General features: G+C 40.4%; 1 protein-coding gene across 1 annotated transcript; it reads right to left on the bottom strand.

The window, feature by feature from the left end:
* Positions 1-240: 240 nt before the first annotated feature.
* Positions 241-15470, bottom strand: API5 (apoptosis inhibitor 5). The gene is made up of 14 exons (XM_042815103.1): positions 15344-15470; positions 12134-12295; positions 11089-11182; positions 10138-10203; positions 9655-9806; positions 8538-8744; positions 7918-8022; positions 7179-7268; positions 6440-6621; positions 6199-6292; positions 5341-5397; positions 4359-4435; positions 3860-3996; positions 241-2366 (listed from the first exon to the last, which is right to left on the bottom strand). The coding sequence occupies exons 1-14, from the start codon at positions 15410-15412 to the stop codon at positions 2287-2289; spliced, it is 1572 nt and encodes a 523-aa protein (XP_042671037.1). The 5' UTR covers positions 15413-15470; the 3' UTR covers positions 241-2286.
* Between the last annotated feature and the right edge of the window lie 5419 nt (positions 15471-20889).

Genomic DNA, 20889 nt, shown 5'->3' with positions numbered 1-20889 from the left:
ATCTGTGAGACATGCAACTTGTCTTGAATATTTAAATGCCTGTGCAAGATTTTGCATTTAAGTTGAATTACTCACACTGAAGCAGCTCATACAGTCTTGATAAATATTCCTTAATGACAAACGGCCCGATATATCCATGGCAATCTGATGAGTAAGTCCCTAAACCAAAATGTAGCACAGCACCCTGCTACTAAGCCAGCATAAAATGCTGCAGAGTAACTGTAAAACAATGAGCCGAACAAAATTACAAAATGAATTTATTCCAAAAGCATAAGGGAACATTTACAAGTCATCAAGATGGTGAACAGGTGTCTCTGCAAGAACTCACTGCATTAAAATTAGGTACTAAAGGGAGAAAATCTAACTACTTCTGAGGCCACAAGAACTTTGCATGTCATCTCTGGAAAACAGGAGCCCACGAAAACTCACTCCAAACTCAGTGAGAAAATAAGCTGCTAGTGCCTAGCTACTTGTCTAAATGCAAGCTACATTTAGGCTTGGAGATTACATTCTTAAATTTCCTCAAGACAACAAATTATAGCCACAAGTGCAAAATATATTTTTTTCCTTCAATGAAAGCTTATTACCATCTAGTGCCTGTTTTCAGAGTGACACTTCGATCTCATGAATTTGTACTTGAAAAATGCTTTCCTAAGTTTGTTGCTTTCAGAGACAAATATGATTTGCAGCTGGCATATATTCAGAAGCACAAGTAAGCTCCCCTGTCTTGGAATGTCCTAAATTTAATGCCTGCTGCTCCAGAGTTGAGCAAAAATAGACTCACAATTTGGTTAATAACTCCAACTTTGATATAATTCTGGTATTCTGCCCTTTTGATTGCAGTGATAAATACGGAAGTGTTACTGAAGACACCTGAGTCAGATTCACAAGCAAATACAAATGGAACTAGGTGGCAAAACATCACTTTCAAGCATTCATATGTGAATACCAAATGACTGCAGAAAAAAAAAAAAAAAAAAAGAGGATAAGAAAAGATCTTCATTCTTCTAAAACCTAAGCTATTTTACACCAACATGCCCTGGAAGTCTTGTTAGAAATTCTCTTCCCCTGCCCCAACTTTTTTTTTTTCTTTTCTTTTTTACTATCAGCTAACCCCTTTACAATGTTGAGTGACCTGAGAAGTAAAAATTCTAAGTGGTGAGAATAAAAAAAAAGCATTGTGCTCTTACATTGTATTTTCTGGGTGTACACCAGTAAATAAGAACTCCAAGTTGCTATGAAAAAAGCAATAGCATGGATTTGTTAATTTTTCCACTTGAATTCGACTACACTGCTGGAATTTTTGAATGTTACCCAAAATACAATTTTATTTATATATTTTTAAATGCAACTGTATTGGTAAAAAGACAAAACAAAAACACAACCCTTGAGTACCAACTAACCCAGAAATTTGCAAAACACAGAAAAGAGCCAGGTACTGCTACGGTCCAGCTCCAGTCTACAAAGCTTAATCACTGCATCAGTCTTCACCCATTCCTGGAACAATTCTAGTGATTTATTGTTCTGTTTTTCCTGCTCATTTCCTGTAATTTCATGGCATAATTATATGCACGTATTCATATCAAACATTTAAAAATCCTTTGCAAAACACCACTTTTGCATTACAATGCACGGAGAAGAGTAAGATGTACAAAACAAAAGAACACCACATTCTCCACTTTTCTAAGTAGAAGGACTGCTTCATGCTACAAGCAAAATAAATTTCCAACCAAGTTGCAAACTTCAAAAAACCAGCAGGTCTCTCAGTCAAGTTCATTGTAAGTAAATAAAAGCAAATCTAACAACAGTACTCTTCTCCACATATTGCAAAATACGATTACAGACTAGGAAAGGATTACTTTAGGTGCTAAGCTTTTCTGACATATCTCTGTAATCATGCCTTTCCTATCCATTACTTCATACATAAAATCAATTACATAGTATCAGTAACGCGGTAGCTGATTTTTAGGTTAATATGCAAACAATCAAGATGTAAATTTTGATAAAACACCTATGCTCCTTTCCAATTTTGAATAAATCCTGAAGACACTTCAAAAACAAGAACCCAAAACTGCTGACTGTAAGCATCCAAAAATACAGTTGTAGTTTCACTATGGACAAGTTGTAGTCCGTTAGAAAAGTAGATCATACATACAAAGGTATAAAGAACATTTAAATCAGTCTTAGCGGAAGGCAGTCCTTGAAGGAAACAATACTCCAAGCAATCTTTTGCTGAGTGTACTTTTGCCTTAGGCCACAGGGACCATGGAAGATACGATGGTCTGCTCAGTAGATTCTTCCTCGACTACGATTGCCACGTCCTCCCCAGCCTCTTCCTCGTCCACCCCGGAAACCACCTCTTTGCTCTGAAATAGAAATCAAAAACTTGTCATACAGGTTTCATGCTGTGTACCGATGAGAACTAAACAGCAATAGCTAGAGGTATTGAGGCTGACTTCAGTCTCTGAGGTTAATCTTGCTTGTTGTAAGATCTGAGTTGTACTCTGGAGTGGTAATTGTAAAAGGATGCCAGGAGAACCAGGCTCTTTAAACTAAGCACAGTCTTTCTGTGTACTGTGACTGAGCTAGCCCTGAACTGGGCTGTAAATAACTCCACCTGGCCATCTAGTTCATCCTTCAGTCCAATAACACCATGCTGATCTTGACATATGTTCACCTGACTTGCTCCTATGGATTTTATAAAATGATGTAAACTCACAACTTTTTCAGCCTGCCTTTTTCTATCTTTAATTATAGGCATACTTAAGTTTCTTTGTTAGCTGGTACCACAATGTATATCCGAATGAAAGATCTTAGGTATTACTGGATACCACACAAACTACTTTCTATACTGTAAAAGATGTTTTGTTTCTCCCTGTGAAGAACAAATTTGATCACAGTGGAAAAAAAAAAAAGAAGTGAATTGAACTCTCATTCTTCTTCTATGCTTTCTCTCCAATGTACAGTCTTTTAATCTGTGAGGAGAACCATGGGCATATTTTAAAATGTACAGAAATTTAAAGTGGATGAGAGGCCTTGGCATCTCAATATAAAAAAACAAACAAACAAACAAACAAAAAAAACTAGCAAACTAAGAAGTTTCTAGTTTTTACAACTGCTATAATTACAAGTATTATTATATTAAAGTACAGAACTGCATCAGCTCAAGTCTGCACTAAAAAATTCTCAGACTTCCCCTTCTCCTTCTTTTAGATATAAGAATGTTTTATATCAGTTTTTTTTTTTTTTCTTTTATCCACAGACATAGGTGATAAATTGTCATGGCAAGACATTTACTTGGCAGAAGTAGGCCCAATAGACATCTGGGTAAGATGGTGAGAACAGGCTGCTGCAACTGTTGCACTTGTTCATCCAGCCTGCAGCTGCTGTAACCCACAAAAACGACTTTCAGAAAGACAGATCGACTCTGACATTGGGAGCATGCCCTGTACATCTGACAAATCCTAAAAGCTTTGGAAAAGGGCTGCAGCGTTAGCAATAAGAAAAACTGAACACAGGTCAAGTCATAAGACAGGCAGGGGTCACTTGCAGAAATTGATCTGCCACTTGGAAATCCAGGGTACATTCTCAATTATGAGATAAAGCACTGGAAACAGTTACCTTAAAAAGCTTATGTATTTAAACACTACTAAAACTAACTTGGCAAGTCACATTACAGTCTATATAGGCTGATAGTACTCAAACACTAATTGATCAGCAATTAGAAAAAGGTCATTACACACAAAAATTGGTGACAGTACAATGTGAGCTTCTAAGAACGTGCTTAATTTGCCCTTTCCCCCCACCCCAAAAGGCACAACTGTAACTGGACAAAGCTTTTGCAAGCTGCCTAACTCACCGTACGAAAAACTGCCCAGGTTACTACTGTATTTTCCACTGGGAGGATTATATATCTGCCTGGCATCCCTTTTTGGTCCTGCCGAAGCTTTCTTTGGAGGTGAACTTGAGGTTGTATCTTCACTTGTTCTTTTTTGACTGACAGAAGAAAACAAAAACAGATCATTTTACCCCTGTGGTGACAAGTACAGGAATGACTATTCAGCTTCAAAGATTAACAACTGTAAACTAGCAGTAACTACTGAAGATGTCCTGAACAATAATTCTGAAGAGCAAGTAGACTAGTCTCTAGTTGATTCAGTCTATCACATCCCTAAATCAAGACCAAGATTATTTTATCACAGCCTTAAGTCCTTTCAGGGTGGGTTTCAATTTCGGTTGTGAAACTTTTAACTCGTGCTGTGTACATTATATAAATGCACACTTGGAATCTGTGTTTTGTGAACAGCAGAAGTTAACAACATTTTTTTCAGCATTGCTGTTAATGAAAAACCTCTTACTTTGCATCTGCCTTCTGTACTGGTTTCCAGGACAGTGTGACTGTACTTTTGTAAGAAGGAGGAATGTGGAAGAGATCCTGTGGAGACAAAATTGGACAATTAATTCTGCAGTCAAATCCACATCCATTGCACTCAAAGTTTTAGTTGCCCATTGAAGCTCCAGAAAAGCACATGCCTTTGAAGAGTTTTAAAACCCAAACCTTTACAATTCTGTGGCAGAAAAGGGAACAGAAGCTAACTATTTTAGTTCCATATCCTTTAGTAGGAAATTCAAAAGAGATTTGAATTAACCAGAATAAGACCTAATACTGCAAAAATACACTTAATTTCTCTACCTATGCAAGAAAAAAAAAAACAAAAACAAAAAACCACCCTCTATCTTTTAAAGAACTAAATGGCTCCTGCAGGCACATCTGATATTCCTGTTGTGAAGGTTAAAAAAAGTTTCTTGATAGCATGGGAAAGATGAGGGATGGGATATGAAGAAAGGCAGCTACTGGAATTAGTGGTTTTAAAAATGTTGTTCAAAGAAATAAGAATGTTTCCAAGGTCTGTGGATAAAAGTTTATTTCCTCAGCCCATCTCTTCCAGACTGTTTGGAGAAAACAGCTCTAAATGGCAGTTTACTTTGCCTCTTCCTTCCTTTACATCTCTTTGCAATTCTTTGAACTATTCCTTACCTGTCTCTAGCACAGCACAAATGAGAAGGAGAGAAGGCTCAGAAGGCTGTAATCCACACTCCCTTAAAACAAGGTTATCTACTCCTGCTGGCAACTGCTGCCACTAAAAAGAGCCTCCATACATACCCTTTCCAAACAGTGGCAAAGGAGCAGAAGCAGCAGATTCACGTCTCTTCAGAAATGGAAGAGTAGGCAGCACACTAGCGAAGACTAACTTAACATGATACAATTTGTTTCAAATTATTCCCTTTTTTCTCCATAGGTTACTCTACTTATTATTTGCTTATAATGTTAAGACTTACCTTGATTAAAACATTAATATTATTGGTTATTTTCAAAGCAACCACTTTGATCTTGTTCTGTTAAAAAAAAAAATATTAAAAATTACCACTGAATACTTGCTTTTTCAGTAGCTTAAAATTATACCAGTTGCTATTCAGTGAACTGCTGTAGCAGCAGTGTAAGGTGTGTGCACATTCTCAAGGTTACAGTTTTTTAGGCTCCCAGCAGCTCTGCAACAGCCAGTTCCTTGTTATGCTCCAGTGTAATTCCCACTCCCTTCCTCCAAGTGCATTCTTCTGTTGTTAGACTGCAGTTACACCAGAGGACCCACTTTAAAACAATGCTCAGGAAATCATGCAAGATAAACCATAACCCAATCGGGTACTGAATCATTATCACAACTGCAGCCCCAGTAGAGCTTCAGTATATTCAAAGCCTTCTTGATTATTTTGAAACTGGCCAACCTGCAGAACTCACACCAAGTTGAAGGCAGTGTCCTCAGTGCCAAGCAACATTTTCAGTTTATTTAAATTATATAACCTGTAGCCTTTTCCGTTATTTCATATCTGAGAGGATCCAGAAATATGAAGTTTAGTAGTTGGTAACTGAATTTTAATAATGAACCATAATCTCACATGCAAAAAATAAAATAAAATAAAACCACATCTTTGAAATAAGATTAGTGGACAAGCTGAGCTTACATCAATCATCTAAAACATAGGCAACACAAATAAGTGTACAGAGAAAGCACCAATAGATATTAGCAGCATGCTCCCTTCACCTATTTGCATGCTTATAACAGGTGGCAGCCTATCATTATGCACCAGTGGTTATTTCTGTACACTCAACTATACAGTCACTATTTCCACAACACTTACCTCCTCTGTTTTCAAGGCTTCTCCTGTTTTGCCTTGGAGTGCTAGACGAAGCTGCCGAATATACACCTGCAGCCCTCGAGCAAAATACTGTAGCCTAGAAAGTTGACAAGCAAGTGGTTAATTTTACATATTCCTATAAAATGTGTAAGCAAAATGAAGTTCTAAACATTTTTCCCATGAAGAAAAATCCTTACAGTAACACCTCTTAACAGAATTCCAAGACCTGCCCCTAAACAATTACCTGATTTTAAAGTCTTTCAATTTCTCTGCATTCAGCTTGGCTGTGAGGAAGTCTGGAAGTTTACGACCCAGCTGATGGAAGCTATACAAGAGACACTCAACATAACTGAACTGCAACTTGGGCTCTTCACCACCAGCATTTTCCCCATTCTCTGCTTCCTCTGGAGGAAGTGGCATATACTCCTAATGAACAGAAAGGAGAAACAAATATATCAGGCACATATAATGAGGAACTGGAGGCTTCATTTTTGCTGACAATGTAAGAATAATTTCCCATCCTCACACTATTGCGTGGAGCTGCTCCACAAGTCCTGGTTCATGCAGTTAGCCTACACTCATGTTCACTGACATCTCTGAGTCATAGGAGATACTGTGGTAGCACTTCTACTACAGAAAGCAACAACAAACTGCATCAATGTTTCTGAAATATTGCAGAATTTGTTTAACACTAGCAGTGCAGATATGGCATTTAATGAGATTCAACATGAGTCTCTCATTGCTATGTTGTTTTTTTTCCCCCTTTTCCTGCAAGTATACTGGATTAAGACCAACATGCCTTTCTTTATTTTCCGAAGGGCTCTGAATAGCAAATGTCGTTTGTCCTTGTATTATGGAGAACGTTACCTGTGATGCAGCCACTTTTGAAAAGGATAAACAGATTAATGGATTAGCACAACTTGTTGTGATGAAAAGTGCTTATTTTGGTGCTTTACACTAGTAAAAAGTTGAATTAGTCTTACCAGCAACTTATCAAATAGTTTCTTCAAGTTTGATTCCAGCTTTTCCATATCTCCACAAAATGAACTCATTTCAGCAAGAAGCTTCAAGACCTACACATAAGGATAGTTGTTTTTAATGTGTTAATAGAGAAGAAAGGAAGCTTAACTTTCAGACCAAATGAAATCATCATATAATTATTGTTGGTGCAGTAGGAAGTCAGCTTAACCACAGATTAAAAAAAAATGATAATGAAATCAAACTCCTGGTCTCAGGAAAGAATTTAAGTGGGAATATGCCCAGTCTGCTCACATCCCCAAACAGAAACACAGGTATTGCTGTCCACTCTCAGCAAGCAACACTAACACTTTTCTGCAAACAAAAACCTTGTTCTCTCATGCATAGCTCACCTTTACATGGAGATTCATAATGATTTAAGTGCAACTGCAACACTGATTAACGTAAGCAAAATTACTGACATTAAGCCACTCCCTTAGGAGACTAAATTAACACAAGCTACGCAACAATAATTTCCATAAATGCTACCTGCTTAAAAAAAAATTGACAGCAATATAAAGATGATTACACTGATCTATTTATATTCTAGCCTTGTCTCAATAGCTTGGACAAATAACGTGCTTTAAAAGTCAATGCTCAGCTGTGCTTCAATACAGCAAACATTATTTTCCTAGTGTAGCTAGGTTTCCAACAGTACAGATGCATACTTCTCAGGATTTCAAAGACACTGTAACCTTGTCTTACCTCTAACTGGATATCAAGACCCTCCACTGGAGTAGTCAAAGCACTGAGGTTTGGAAGCACGTGCTCACAGAAGTAAGTAACAAATTTTGTGGAATGAACGTTCTTCTGCAGAAAACAACACAGGCTTCAGATGACTCTTTTGAATGAATTAAAAACTCCCCCCCATCACTCTGCCAGCCTTGTAAATGTCTACCACACAGATATACCTTAAAACTTTATTAAACTTATCTTTAACTCTGAAATGCAAAGACCCTTCTAAGGTAGCTTAAACTTCGAGGCATTCTGCAACAAGGGCTAAAAAGAGTGCCTGTAACATGGTAAAAGGACAATGCATGCTGCAGTTGCCTGGCATCAGACCTGAATCGATCAAACACATATACAAACCTAGTGTGAGAGTCTTGTCATAATTGGCTGTAACATCTAAATTTGAAAGAAAAGATCTGAATACACAAAAGCTCTCTATTCGTGGGCTTAAAGGCTGCCTACCAACATTCTAACACGTGAAAGGCAGAGAAGTATTGGTATGTTTTCATTCTAATGTAATCACTCAGAATACTGAAGATGATCTACGGCTATCAACTTTCCACATTACTTCTCATATGAAAGAAATAAATACATACTGAGAAGAGTGGCACTGCCTGTCGAGTACACTGCAGAAGTCTGTCCACACAATCTGGATCTGCCGGATTGAATGTTTGTTCCAGGTCAGCTTGTTCGGCTACCAGCTCCACTAGTTGCTGCCTTCCACTTACTGTCTGTAAGCTTTTTAATCCAGACAATATTTTCATGAATAGAACAAATTCTTCACCTGTCACATCTTCCAGTACCTTAATAAAACACCAGAAAACATATTTCCATTGTAGCCATTTGCAAACCTCCAGGCCAAAACTACTTGATTTAAAAAGATAAAGCATGCAACAACCTAACATTTAAATCATCCCCTATTTATTTAGAAGGAAGTTTAAAGGAACACAGAAAAACACACAGTGTAATTGTACAAATCTCCGAGACAAAGTAACCGCCATCAACCTGCACACAAGTCATGTTTTTTTTGAACACTAACTTTATGACACATTTCCTACCTATAGAACTATATGTTTCAGGCAGAACAAATGTTAAATGACTATCAATTTAGTATCCATTGTATTAATACATTTTTATTTTCTCAGCTTAGGCAGTGCATTGGAATCTCATGAAATTTAACAAGGACAAATACCAAGTCCTACATCTGGGAAAAACTCCCTGCCCTGCGCTCACACATTCTGGGAACCAAGTGCCTGAGGAACTGCTCTGCTGCAAATGTACTATGGAACCTGGGGACAGGAGGTTGTATGAATTAGAGCATTCTTTGAGTAGTGAACAATATCCTGGGCCAAAAGCATAACCAGTATGCCAAAGAAAGCAAGGGGATCGAGGATTCTGGAATACTGCTCCTAGCAGGGGGTCCTTCACCACAAGAAAACTGTTGATAAGCTTCAGAAGTCCAGCCACCTACACCAACAGTGTCTGGAACACGTGCCCTAAGAGAAGAGCTTAAGGAAACTAGCCTTTTTCAGTGTAAAGCAATGGAGAGAGGTGGTACCTATCTGCAGTACACCAATTCTTAAGAGCACGTGATCAAGATTACAAGCTACACTTTTTACTAAGCCTTTACTGTGACTGGTTTTAAGTAACAGACCTGAAAACATTGCCAGTGATAGTTTAGTAATATCTAAACTTGTAGCATAAGATGCTCACCTTCTTTGATTCAGCTAATATGAACTCTTCAACCTCCTTATTCAGCACCTCTTCAGGAAGGGTCTTCAGTTTTGTAGAGAGGAATTTGATAGCTCTTTCTCTCACAATATCCTCCCCCTGAAGAATTTGACTGAATAAGCCTCCCAAAGTCCCTGAAAGAAGAATGAATCAGGAAACACCAATTATTTCAAAACTTAGCAGCTGAGCCACCCATATAGAAGACAGCAGTTTCCTTTAAGACCCCACAAAACATTTACAAAACAGTTTTCATAGTTTGACATAAGAGATACGATTCTTTTATTAATCTGTATAATTCAGATCCACAGCTATTACAAATTCCAGTACTGTTTGCAAAACAAAGTAATGAATACATCTCCATCTTTTGCACTGCACTAAAACAGCACAAATTTTGGTCCAGCTCTCACCGCATTAGGTAGTAGAAAGTATTAAACAAATACATTTACAGAAAAATGTGTCCTTTACCTTTAGCATCCATCTTAAATATACTGAGCAAAGCATTGTTCACCAAATTGAATTCTGCAGAATCATCTGAAGAGAGAAAAAAATCACATTCATATCCTTGAAAAGCAAACATAAATGCAGAAAGATTTCTGATGTCAAACAAGAAGGATTCTATCACCAGCATTATAAATAATGTAACTTGTATTTTAACTGCTATTAGACTGTGGAAATAGCCATGGTTGTGAAAGATGAAGATCTCATCCTCATTCCCTTGCCCCCCAAAACTTCAACATTATAAATGTGGCAGGCTTGAAAACTTGAAAGTTTTAACGCAGTAAGTTTGATAATTTTAAGGAGCAGTTGAATAAACTCGCCTTCTTTAAATTCAGGCAAAAGAAACAATACCTTCTTTTTAATCTATGGAATTTCCCAATGGAAGAAACAATTTTCCCTAAACTAAGATATGCCCATGTCCCTTAAAAATATTTCTCTTCTGAGACGCAATACTGGAGAGACTCAAGCATGCATTTTTAATACAGTTTTGAACATCTAATATTTAGCACTCCATAAACCTACTGAATTATTAAAAAAACATCGTATATGAAATTCCAAATTAGATATTTTGTACAAAAAATGCATTCCATCTTTTCGTTAAGGTTTCTGGATTAGAAATCCAATAGCTCTTGGTCAGAAGGTAATTTAGTGCAGTCTGTAACTGCAGATTTGTTTTCCTCTCCTGCTTTAAAAGAACTTGAATGAAAAAGGTTCAAGGCAAAAAAAGACTCACAATAATAGTTCACAAAAAATTCACAAAATAATTCACAACAGTAGCAACATAAGGGGAGAGTAAACAAAAGAGGGGAAGAGGAGCAACAGCTGGGTGTGGGTGCCACTGGGACAGGCTGCTCTGCAGCAAAATAATCAACAGAAAACAGAACAAACTGCATCCGTTTCCAGGTGTGCATCTCCTACCTGACTGCAGAAGCTGGGTCAGTATGTCTGCTACCCGGGGAAGATTATCTCCAGTGGCAAACTGAGGCAGCTCCTTAATGGCCTGGCGCCGGATCTGTGGAATTTGAAAAGAAAAAGTAATGGAAAATTGTGGAAAAGTAACACAAAAAGAAAGATTAAAGAGTACAAAAGAACTTGGGCATTTTAACTCCCATATCAAGTTTGGCGGAAAAAATCAGCCAAATTTGAGGAAACGACCACAAATCCTCTTAGCAGGAGCATCACATTCTCACAGTGATGCTCAACTGTCAGACTCCAATGACAGTCCAACCATCCTCTTTGCTATGAAACTATGAAGACATACTTTGGAAGATGAAAAAAAATATATTTTTCTTAGATTCAAGCAGAACTGGAGAAAAGACAATTTGACCAGCAACTACATTCACAGAATAATTAATCTGATCAACAGTTCAAGTAACAAACACAACAAAGGGCTGGAATATGAGTTATTATGGAATCTTATTTGCTAATGGAAAGGACACTGTTACAGGTGTGCATATGGCAGAGAAATGATGTTTTTTCCCAGCATTGCCAAAACTCCTTCAATCATCTGCTTACATCCTTTAAGATCCAGCTTATTTCAAAACAAGAAGCAGCACAAAGCATCTCAAGAGTTCTGCATGAAGCCAGATCACAACCTTATGGTTCTCAGGTGCAAAGGAAATTTTCTTGCCTTCCAGCAAGATTTATTGGAGTCCATTACCACAAAGTGCTTTGAAAGGAGAAATGCAATAGATATTCAAAGAAACCACATCTAAGCTTCTTTCTACAGAATTATTCTGTTGATCAATGATGGGAGTGAAAAGACAAAGAAAAAATGATTTATCTTCCCACACCATCACACAATAGATTTTTCTATTGCAGGAATACTACTACGTGTTTAAGGCTTCCAGAGGCCAACCCTCCCCTCCTAGACATAGGCTAAGAAACTAAAAAGAAAGGAAAACGAGAACAAAATATAAATCATCGTAGCAACTGGATATAAGTTTCTGGTCCCCATTCTTACAGAAACATCTTCATCCTCACAGAGGTCCAACTGGGCATTGATAGCTGAGTCAGCTAATTCAGGAAAATGCTTGAAGAATTTTGGAATAAACTGGGCTGCAAGTCGCTTCTCCTTGGCGCCTCCTTTCACACCATCCAAGATCACCTGGTAGGCATCCTTGTGCTGGAAGAGGAAAAAAACAGAACATGCAAATAGAAATAATTTTGGTGTATTCCTAAGAAATGAAAGAATTTTCTCTTTCCTCTTCTATTGCACCTATTAAAATGAACTGAATTATACAAGCCTCATACAAAGAAGTGCATTTCTCTCTTAGAGCAATCTAATCTCGCTGATCCAATAAAATTTGTCCCTATTGACTGTACTGTTCTTCTGGTTCCAGTACCTGTTCAAGTGCTTACTGTTCAAAAACTCTTTGCCCTAAAGCTAACAGCTCTTACATGCCACTTGTCATTAGATTAGCACAGACTAAAGGAATGACATTATCACTTTCTTCACTGAATTTAAGCATTATTTTTCCGACAAGTTTCTGTCTTTTGTCTGCTCTCTTATGCAGAGGTTACCTCTCCCAACAACTGTACAACTGCAACAAATCATGAGTGACTTCTATGATTTACTGCTCTCAAGCATCTCTGGCATCTATTTGAATGGCTGAATTGATGTATGAGAGTTTTGAAAAATCTGATAGCAAGGATTGGATGAAATAAATAAATAAACCTGCAGTTGAAATACTGAGGAAAAAACAGCACTTAAGCAACCGGGTGGAAAAGTCTCCATTCAGTTCTTCCAACCAAACCACACAGGCATTTCTGACATGCCTGTAGGACCGAACCTTCACAATAAATTCAAGCCTTTGTTGTGGTTAGCTATTCACACAATGGTTTTCGTTGGGAGAGACCTTAAAGATCACCCAGTTCTATCCCTGCCGTGGGCAGGGAGACCTTCTGCTAGTAATAAAAGTTACTATCACTAGGATGCTAGCAGAAATCATCATCTTCTATCATTAATTTTCTTAATGGTTGTGAAAGGAAGATTCAGGCAGTGTATCCCACTTTGAAGAGCAACTCAACAGTACAGGACACTTTCCTTTATCTGCTCTGAGTTTCTTAGAGTCACACATATCACCACCCCTACTCCATATAAAAGTTCACCTGCAGCAAGTGGAGATACTAATTTACAAAGCAGTATGCTACTTTTACTCCCTTTGTAGCAAGCTGTATTTTAATATTCAGGACCAATGCTGCTTGAACACTCCTTATTCCATTTGACACCCATCTGTGCCAGATTCTGAACCAGACTGAGACACTGATGTGGAAGGAAAACTACCAAGGCAAATTTGTTTTCCAGCTGACCCACACCCCCATCTGACCTGCCTCAGCATGTGCACGAACGAGCCAGTGCAAACTGATGATCAAATACAGATTGTTACGGTTACAAATTCAAAGGCTGCATGCAAATAATGACTTTTTGTGAAACAAACTGCTTAAACTTCACATATACTTAAAAACCATCCAGAAAGCAAATGAAATAGAGTAGCCTGTGTTCCAGGAATTTCTATTACCGCATGCTAATTACTCCTAATACTCAGTGGAGGCAGAAGTTTGTCTTACCACCCATCTAGCAGCAATCAATGCCCAAGAAAGAGCAGCTAACTGCAGAAACAGTAATCCTGCACTTTTGCACATTTCCTCCCAATCACTAACACAAGAATGTTTGAGCTTCTGACCACTCATCCATTGATTTCTCTTAATCAGCTCTTGAACTGATTTAATACTTTGTAACACCTCATGACAAGTTTAACAAAGTGTTATGGAAAAGCGCGTTGTCTTCTTTATTTTAAACCACTTCTTGATAGTTGTTTTTTTTCTTTTGACATTCTCACCTTTCTACTTGTGACACAGACTCATCCTATCAGTCCTTTTCACAACTGAAATACTTTTAGAAGCCGAATACTTCTGGTGCTTTAAATTATTCCATTCAACGTTATATTTCTAGTAGTCTCCTGGCTCTTTTCCTCATGTTCAAACTTTCCTTTTTGAGATAGCGTGACTATGAGTTTTTTTTATAGTCAAAGAATGTGAGACATCACATTCACAGGGATATTAAGGGATAATGGAGAGGGATAAAAATGATGAATAAAGAACTTACTCACTGCTTCTCAGAATCCAGAAATAAGAGACATTGTGATTATGAAATGAGAAGTTTAAAGAAGGTAATTGCTTCACAAAGCAATGGAACATTTTGTCACAGAACATTTGCATGCCAGAAATACAATCAGTTTAAAAAAAGTGTCAGAAAAGACTAGGGAAGATCAACCCAGCACAATACACTAATCACAAAGAGGCTCTGGAAACTTGTAAGTGGAAAATGCAACAGGATCCATCATTCTCCATCACCCTCTTCTGACACTGAGAGGTTCTGGCAGCTCCGGGGGTACCGATCCCTGCTACAGGCAGCAATTGTAGCCATTCTGGAGTTTGTTCTACCTCATGCAGCCACTCCTGTCTTACAAGAGCTACCCACAACTGTGAAAATGATGAGCGACTACACACTTTAAAACAGCATACTTATGGCACCTAATTATTTTCTCTCCTCATAGCTCCCAACATTTTAGCTCCATATTTTCAACACTCTGAACTCATATTTTTATTGACCTGCCTGCAACTTTGTTTCGCTGGGGCACAGTTACACAAGCAAAGTAAACAGACTGGAGCTTAAACTAACTTTAAAAACAAACTACAAAACCTTAAAGGACTGCCCAAATAACCTCGTGTCGTAGAACATACTTACAATCCACTGTTAGGTACGCGGTGTTATCCACTACTTAGGCGTGTTATAACAGCACCGCACCACACCAGCAGGGCTACCGACACCCTCCTAAAGGCCGGAACCCGGTAGGAGAAACTCCGCGTCCCCACGCCACGAGCAGCCCGCTTCTTGTTACTGACTCCTAAATAGCCGCATATAATGAAGGGCATCCACCGCAGGAGCTGCTCCACTCCCTTTCCCCCCCACCCCGCGGGATCGAAAGGGCCGAAAGGGTCGTTTCACAACCTGCCCCGAGCCGTGGAAACCCGCACGCAATCAGCACGGAAGCAGCCCCCATTGCAGCGTCGCCCCGGCGGCAGCCCGGCCCGCCCAGCCCAGAGCTCCCCGCCGCACCACTCGAGCCCCAGGCCTGCCGAGGCCTTGCAGGCCGCAGCCGCGCCACACCTGGCCCGCCGTCTCTGTGGCGTCCGCTAGGATGCCGTAGTTGCGGTAAAGCTCCTCGACGGTGGGCATGGCACGGCGGGGAAGGGGAAGAGCCGTCGCTGCAACCGAGGCCGCCGCTGACGCCACCGCCGCCACTCGGGCCGCCGCCGCTCCGCGCAGGCCGCCGCCGTCAGCACCAACGAGGCGGAAGTCCCAGAGCGGCCGCGGCGCGGCGGGAGCGGTGCTCGCATGGCTCCCCCTGCAGGGCTGCGCGGCTGCCGGCGGACTGCCTGCCCTGCTGTGCGAAACCTGTCGGCGTTCGGCGCTTAAAGGAAACGAAATGGGCCCGGTGCAGCGTTGGCTGCGTTTATAAATCACCAGCACCCGACAAATCGCACCGATTCCAGAAGGGGCGCCAAGGCTGCTCCGACAGGCATCAGAAGGGGAAAGGGTATTCAGAGCCACTTTAGAAGAACTGTCCTCTGGGCTTATTCTGTTGCTGTCTTCCTCATTCTATGCATCACTTTTTTTCTTCTTTTTTTTTTCTTCATCTACTTTCCTATTGCTTTGCATCATTACTGCAGTGTTATACACAGAATTGTGTAGTGGATCTAGGAAAAGACCTCTGAGGCCATCTGATCCAACAGTGAGCCCACTCCCACCATGCCCACTAATTGTGTCCCTCTGTGCCACAGCCGTGTCCCTGAGTGCCTAAATTCTCTCCTTACAACCATTTCCATCTTCCACTCTCTAGCTTCCACCTTACACACCTATACATATTTGTAACTGAACTTTAAAACAAGTTACTGCGAGTCTTTACTGTTAATATGGAAAGAAAATGAACAAAGAGCTGAAGTTGATACAAATCTAGGAGATACCAAAATTATTTTTCAATGTTAATCAGGCAGCTGTTGGTCTGTTAAAACGGAGATATCTAAAGAAATGCATCTCTAGAAACTCAAAAACTTGAAATGCATATCCATGAGTGGCAACATAGCTTCTAACAGGCTGTGCAGCGCATGCCTCCTGGATTTCAAATGATGTAATCAATCAGTCAGGATTTTAATCTCTTCTTTCTCCTGAGTCTGCTCGCACCAGTTCAAGTGGCAATTGCCCTACGGTAATTTTACAGAGCTATCTGATAATGAATTGCTACCACTGCGCACTTGACTTCCATTCCTGTACACTGTCCACTAAACTCCATACAATGACATCATTGCAGACCTCTGCACAGTTTTCAGTGGGTTTTCCAAAGGAAAAACAATTTACTTGTGAAATCGTTGGAATTTGTTTATGTCTTCAGGATAAAACATTACTGCTCATGTCCCACAGCTGCCCTGCCTGTTGGTGAAGAACAGACCAGATGAAGCTGCATTTAACAGACTTGTGCTATGACTGTGTGGACAAGCATAGAAGATTCTCACAGGAACTGTGGTTTAGTTGCACGAATCCTCAGGGACCAGGGCTGAAAAGCTTCTGTGGGACAGATTCCCATTGGAAGATAAAGTGACCGCAGTCAACTCATTGAATCATAGAATGGCTTAGATTGGAGGGAACCTTAGAGGTCATCCCGTTCCATTTATCCGTTTATGCCAGACGAGCAATCAGTCCCGAATTCTAATTCTTCTAACCAGCCGCCCGCCGGTTCCCGGGCCGTGCAGCAGGCGGCGCTCGGCCACCACGAATGGAGCGGGGTGTCTCAGCCTCCGCTCCCGTCGGGAAGGGCTCAGCGGCGGCAGCTCAGCCATCCCGAGGAGATGAAGAGTTATTTCCTCGGCTGTCTGCCAGAACAGTACTGAGTCTTTATTAAACGATTTGTATGCAGCATTGAGAACCATGCTGCATTTCTGCCCAAAAAAAGCGTTACAATAGGCTGTTCCCGGTGACATCGCCAAAATCAGCAGGACAACGAGATAAGGGAAATAAAATGTTTATTTTTCCTATTTTTCCAGCTTGTGGACTTTGTATGTGTGATAGCAGCCTGATGATATCAGTTTTGCCACTTACCTCACTGCGTTGAGTAGCAATTGCAGAACATCCTTCTAAGGATTTGTGAGCCAGGTAGTAATCTTAGCTCTCTTCTGTTGCTCAAAAGCTGCTAAGGGCCTGGCAGGAAGCATTCATGCCTTGCATGTTAACTATCACTAATTGGCAGTATTATTTGGAGCCCATAATGCTGCGTGCCTTTCGACATAGGGAAGGCCATGTAAAGATTGAAAACTCAGCACTTGCCAAAGCCAATTGCATTTTGTTTGTCTGGACCATTCATAGAGTAATAATAGAAAGCAAACATCTCAAAGCACAGAAAAATGTGACTGTGAAGTGCAATGTTTGGCAAGACAACTTAAAAATGGAGATAGCGGCTACAGATTGTACAGCTCAAAGGAATCTGTGAAAGGGAGGTGGATAATTGTTTTATTCTAGGTTTGTTCTACCCGTACTATAAAGATCCACATGTATACAATACTGGTTATGGAAAATAATTCGGGCAGTGTCTCGCTCCAATTTATAGGAGGGAGAGGAGGTTCTTTTATTATCTATATACCCGGCGTGAGATTAAGAAGCAACGGTTCAAATGTTGGTCCAACCAGTTTATTACAAATGTTAATTAGGGGAATTGGGGAAGGGGAGAACGGACACTATTATGAATTAGGGTAATAGGGGAAGGGAAGGAGGGCGATAGAAAAGATAGAAAAGAAGGAGCAAGGAGTCTTTATAGGAAGCAAGAGGGACATAGTCACCACCATGGATCCAGCGTGGTTCGTAGTTCCGTCTTTGATCCTCAGTAGCGGTGGGTCGTCAGGCATTGTTGTCCTGTTGCCAACGACGACGACAACCATGGTGATGATGGCCCTTTTTCAATGCTTCAAAGTGGTTGAGTCAGCTATTTTTGGAGTGACAGGTCAAATCCAAAGTGGTCGAATCAGCTCTCCTTTGAGTGACAGATCAAACCCAAGGTGGTTGAGTCAGTTCTCCTTGCGGTGGCAGCTTCTGGCTCTGGGATCTCAGCAGGAACCTCCTTTGTTCTTATCTTTCTGGCCTTGCCAGCAGATAAGAGGAAGCAGGGGGGCACAACTAGCATCTTGCCTCCGCAAGATACAATGGTATCATCCCCCAGCCTTCCATACTTAGCTGGAGCGGTTTGGCCACAGGCCAGATCTTCCGCCAGTAAACACTCCTGAGCACTCTCTTCCGCTCTTCTACAGAGCAAGCAGCTCTGGGGGAAGGGGCTTGCAAATGTTCCCAAAGCGATATCGATTGTCACACAGTTAGCACCCATCAGTTGCCTCCTTCACAAGTCACTCAGAGTCTTATCACAAGAAAAACCTCAGGAAGCAACCTTTGAGCCAAAAAAACAGAGAAGGATTCTCACAGGCAGACACCTACTTCTGCCTCCAGGTGTTTGTGTGCCTCTACTGTTGGCCTGCAAACAGCATCCTGGAGCAGGACAGCAGCTGTCCATCTGCACCCATCGTTTAGTTTTGGCTGTTTCCAGACTCCCAGGAAGGAGAAGGAGGTGCAGAGACACAACTGGGAAGAGGATGTTTAGAAAGCTCTAATGAACTGGGAAACTAAACCAGTGTCTGTGCCTATGTTTCATACTTACTGAAAAACCCTTTCACGTCTACACAATCATTAAGAAGGAAAGAGAGCTATTGTTCTCAAAGTATTTTTGAATTAAACATTAGCATAATTGAAAAGTGGTAGTAATATTTTGAGGAAGGTACAAAAAGAAAGCTTTGTAAAAAATTCTTCCCAAATGGTTGTATGGCTAGTCATGAAACATCTCAAGCAGTTTCATATGAATATTCGAGCAATATTTCATGAATTATTCCTTGCCATTCTGATTAAGTGTTTCTACAGCTTGAATAAGACATAACCCTGGAATCACACAAATCAGACCATACGAAATACTCATCAGGTATCTTGTGAAATATTTCATGTAACTACATAAAACATTTGTGCTACCATCCATGAAGCATTGTCTCTTGATACTCTGTTAAATTCATGAAATTTCATAGCAGTATCGATGGAATGCCACAGCAAGCATAAAGAAAGCAATGCAACTACAAGTTTAATGAAGCAAAAGGACAAAATCAGAACATAAGGAATCCTTGCGTACATGTCCCAGGCAGCTGTCACTTTGGAGAAGGAATTATGCATGGCTACCTCACAATGCTCAGAGCACATTTCCACCTTGTTCTCACAAGTATTGGGCAAAACTGCTTCTGCCTCCAACGGGTAGCCCTCTATGGTCTTCCCATTTACTGAGAGGCAGCTACATTTCCCTTTTTGACACTAAAATGCTTTCTAATATTATCCTGAAGCTACAAATGATTAAACAACTCATTTCTAGTGTGTACGTTTTTGAGTAGAAGATTTAATCACACATAAATTGTCTAGGGAATTACGGGGAGAATATGAACAACATTTATGTCTGTTATGGTGATCACCAGTTTTATTGAATATGAAAGTTTCCAGACCATCTGCATTCTCACTAGTAAGCCTGCTGTTGTACTCATCCAGATATTGCAGCCCAATGCATTGGTACCCATTTCTACTAACAGGTTCTGACACCTTGTAAGAGCATTCAGTGTAAGAGCATTCAGTGTTTTTCCTCTCAAACTCCAAACCATGTGTGTACAAAGCCCTCAGTGAGCTGTGAGCAGCGGCATGCCTTGTAACATCTGCTGGCACCACCTTTCTCATGTCACTGCCCATCTCCAGCAGAGCATCCCATCTGTCTGCACCAAACTGAGCCTAGTCAAACATGGGCGGCATGTTTACCTTCAGGAACTCTGATGCTTAAGTAGTAAGTGGCAGTGACTTTGAGCCGAATCTTGCACAGACATCCAAAAATTTGACCTGTTTTTACCCAGATAGCCAACAGATGCTGACTATTGTCCCAGGACATTCCCTACCACTTGCCTCTTGAATTATACATTCAAAAAGAGAATTTCCACCCTGAATGCTGACTCGCCTGCCCCCTGCATCTTCCAGCACTCCTGAGCTGGTGGGACAGCTGTTGTAATCATGTCCAGAACCCTGAGGGACAATCCACAGCATGGTGGCAGGTTACAGAGCTAAGGCCACATGGCAGCAATCTGTGAGAACATCTCCACAGCTTCTGTGTGTTTGCAGTGGCAATTGGAATGGCACAGAGCGCTGCTTTCATCTGTGCTGGCTGATGAGACTGTGAAAATGGTGCAGGCTGTGTGGGAGGAGATGGATGGTGACAAAAGAGAGAAAAGAATCAGAAGGATTTGATGTTTATTCTTAGCAGGCTTTGGAAATATTTTCCAGAGGTACTTAAGGAAAATCCCAAGTATATAGGGTTGAATATCTGAAATAATTGGAATAGCCATTCAAAATAGCAGTTAACACTTTATGAAAGGTCTCAGTCACCTGGATGAAGTATGGCAGCAAGCTGTGTGAGCGTGGCTACAGAAACCACAGACTGCAGCAGGTACTGTTCTTGTATTGTAGTTTAAAAAGAGTCTGCGAGCAGTCAGATCTGAACAGAAATCCAGATTTTGACTAGATTTGAGTTAAATAACATTCCTTTA

The sequence above is a fragment of the Centrocercus urophasianus genome, unplaced genomic scaffold, assembly GCF_019232065.1.
Source record: "Centrocercus urophasianus isolate 14NV4802_14NV808 unplaced genomic scaffold, USGS_Curo_1.0 seq_14, whole genome shotgun sequence".
Classification (NCBI taxonomy): Eukaryota; Metazoa; Chordata; class Aves; order Galliformes; family Phasianidae; genus Centrocercus; species Centrocercus urophasianus.
Note: the sequence above shows the minus strand (reverse complement) of the source record. Positions and strands in the feature narration are given on the sequence as shown.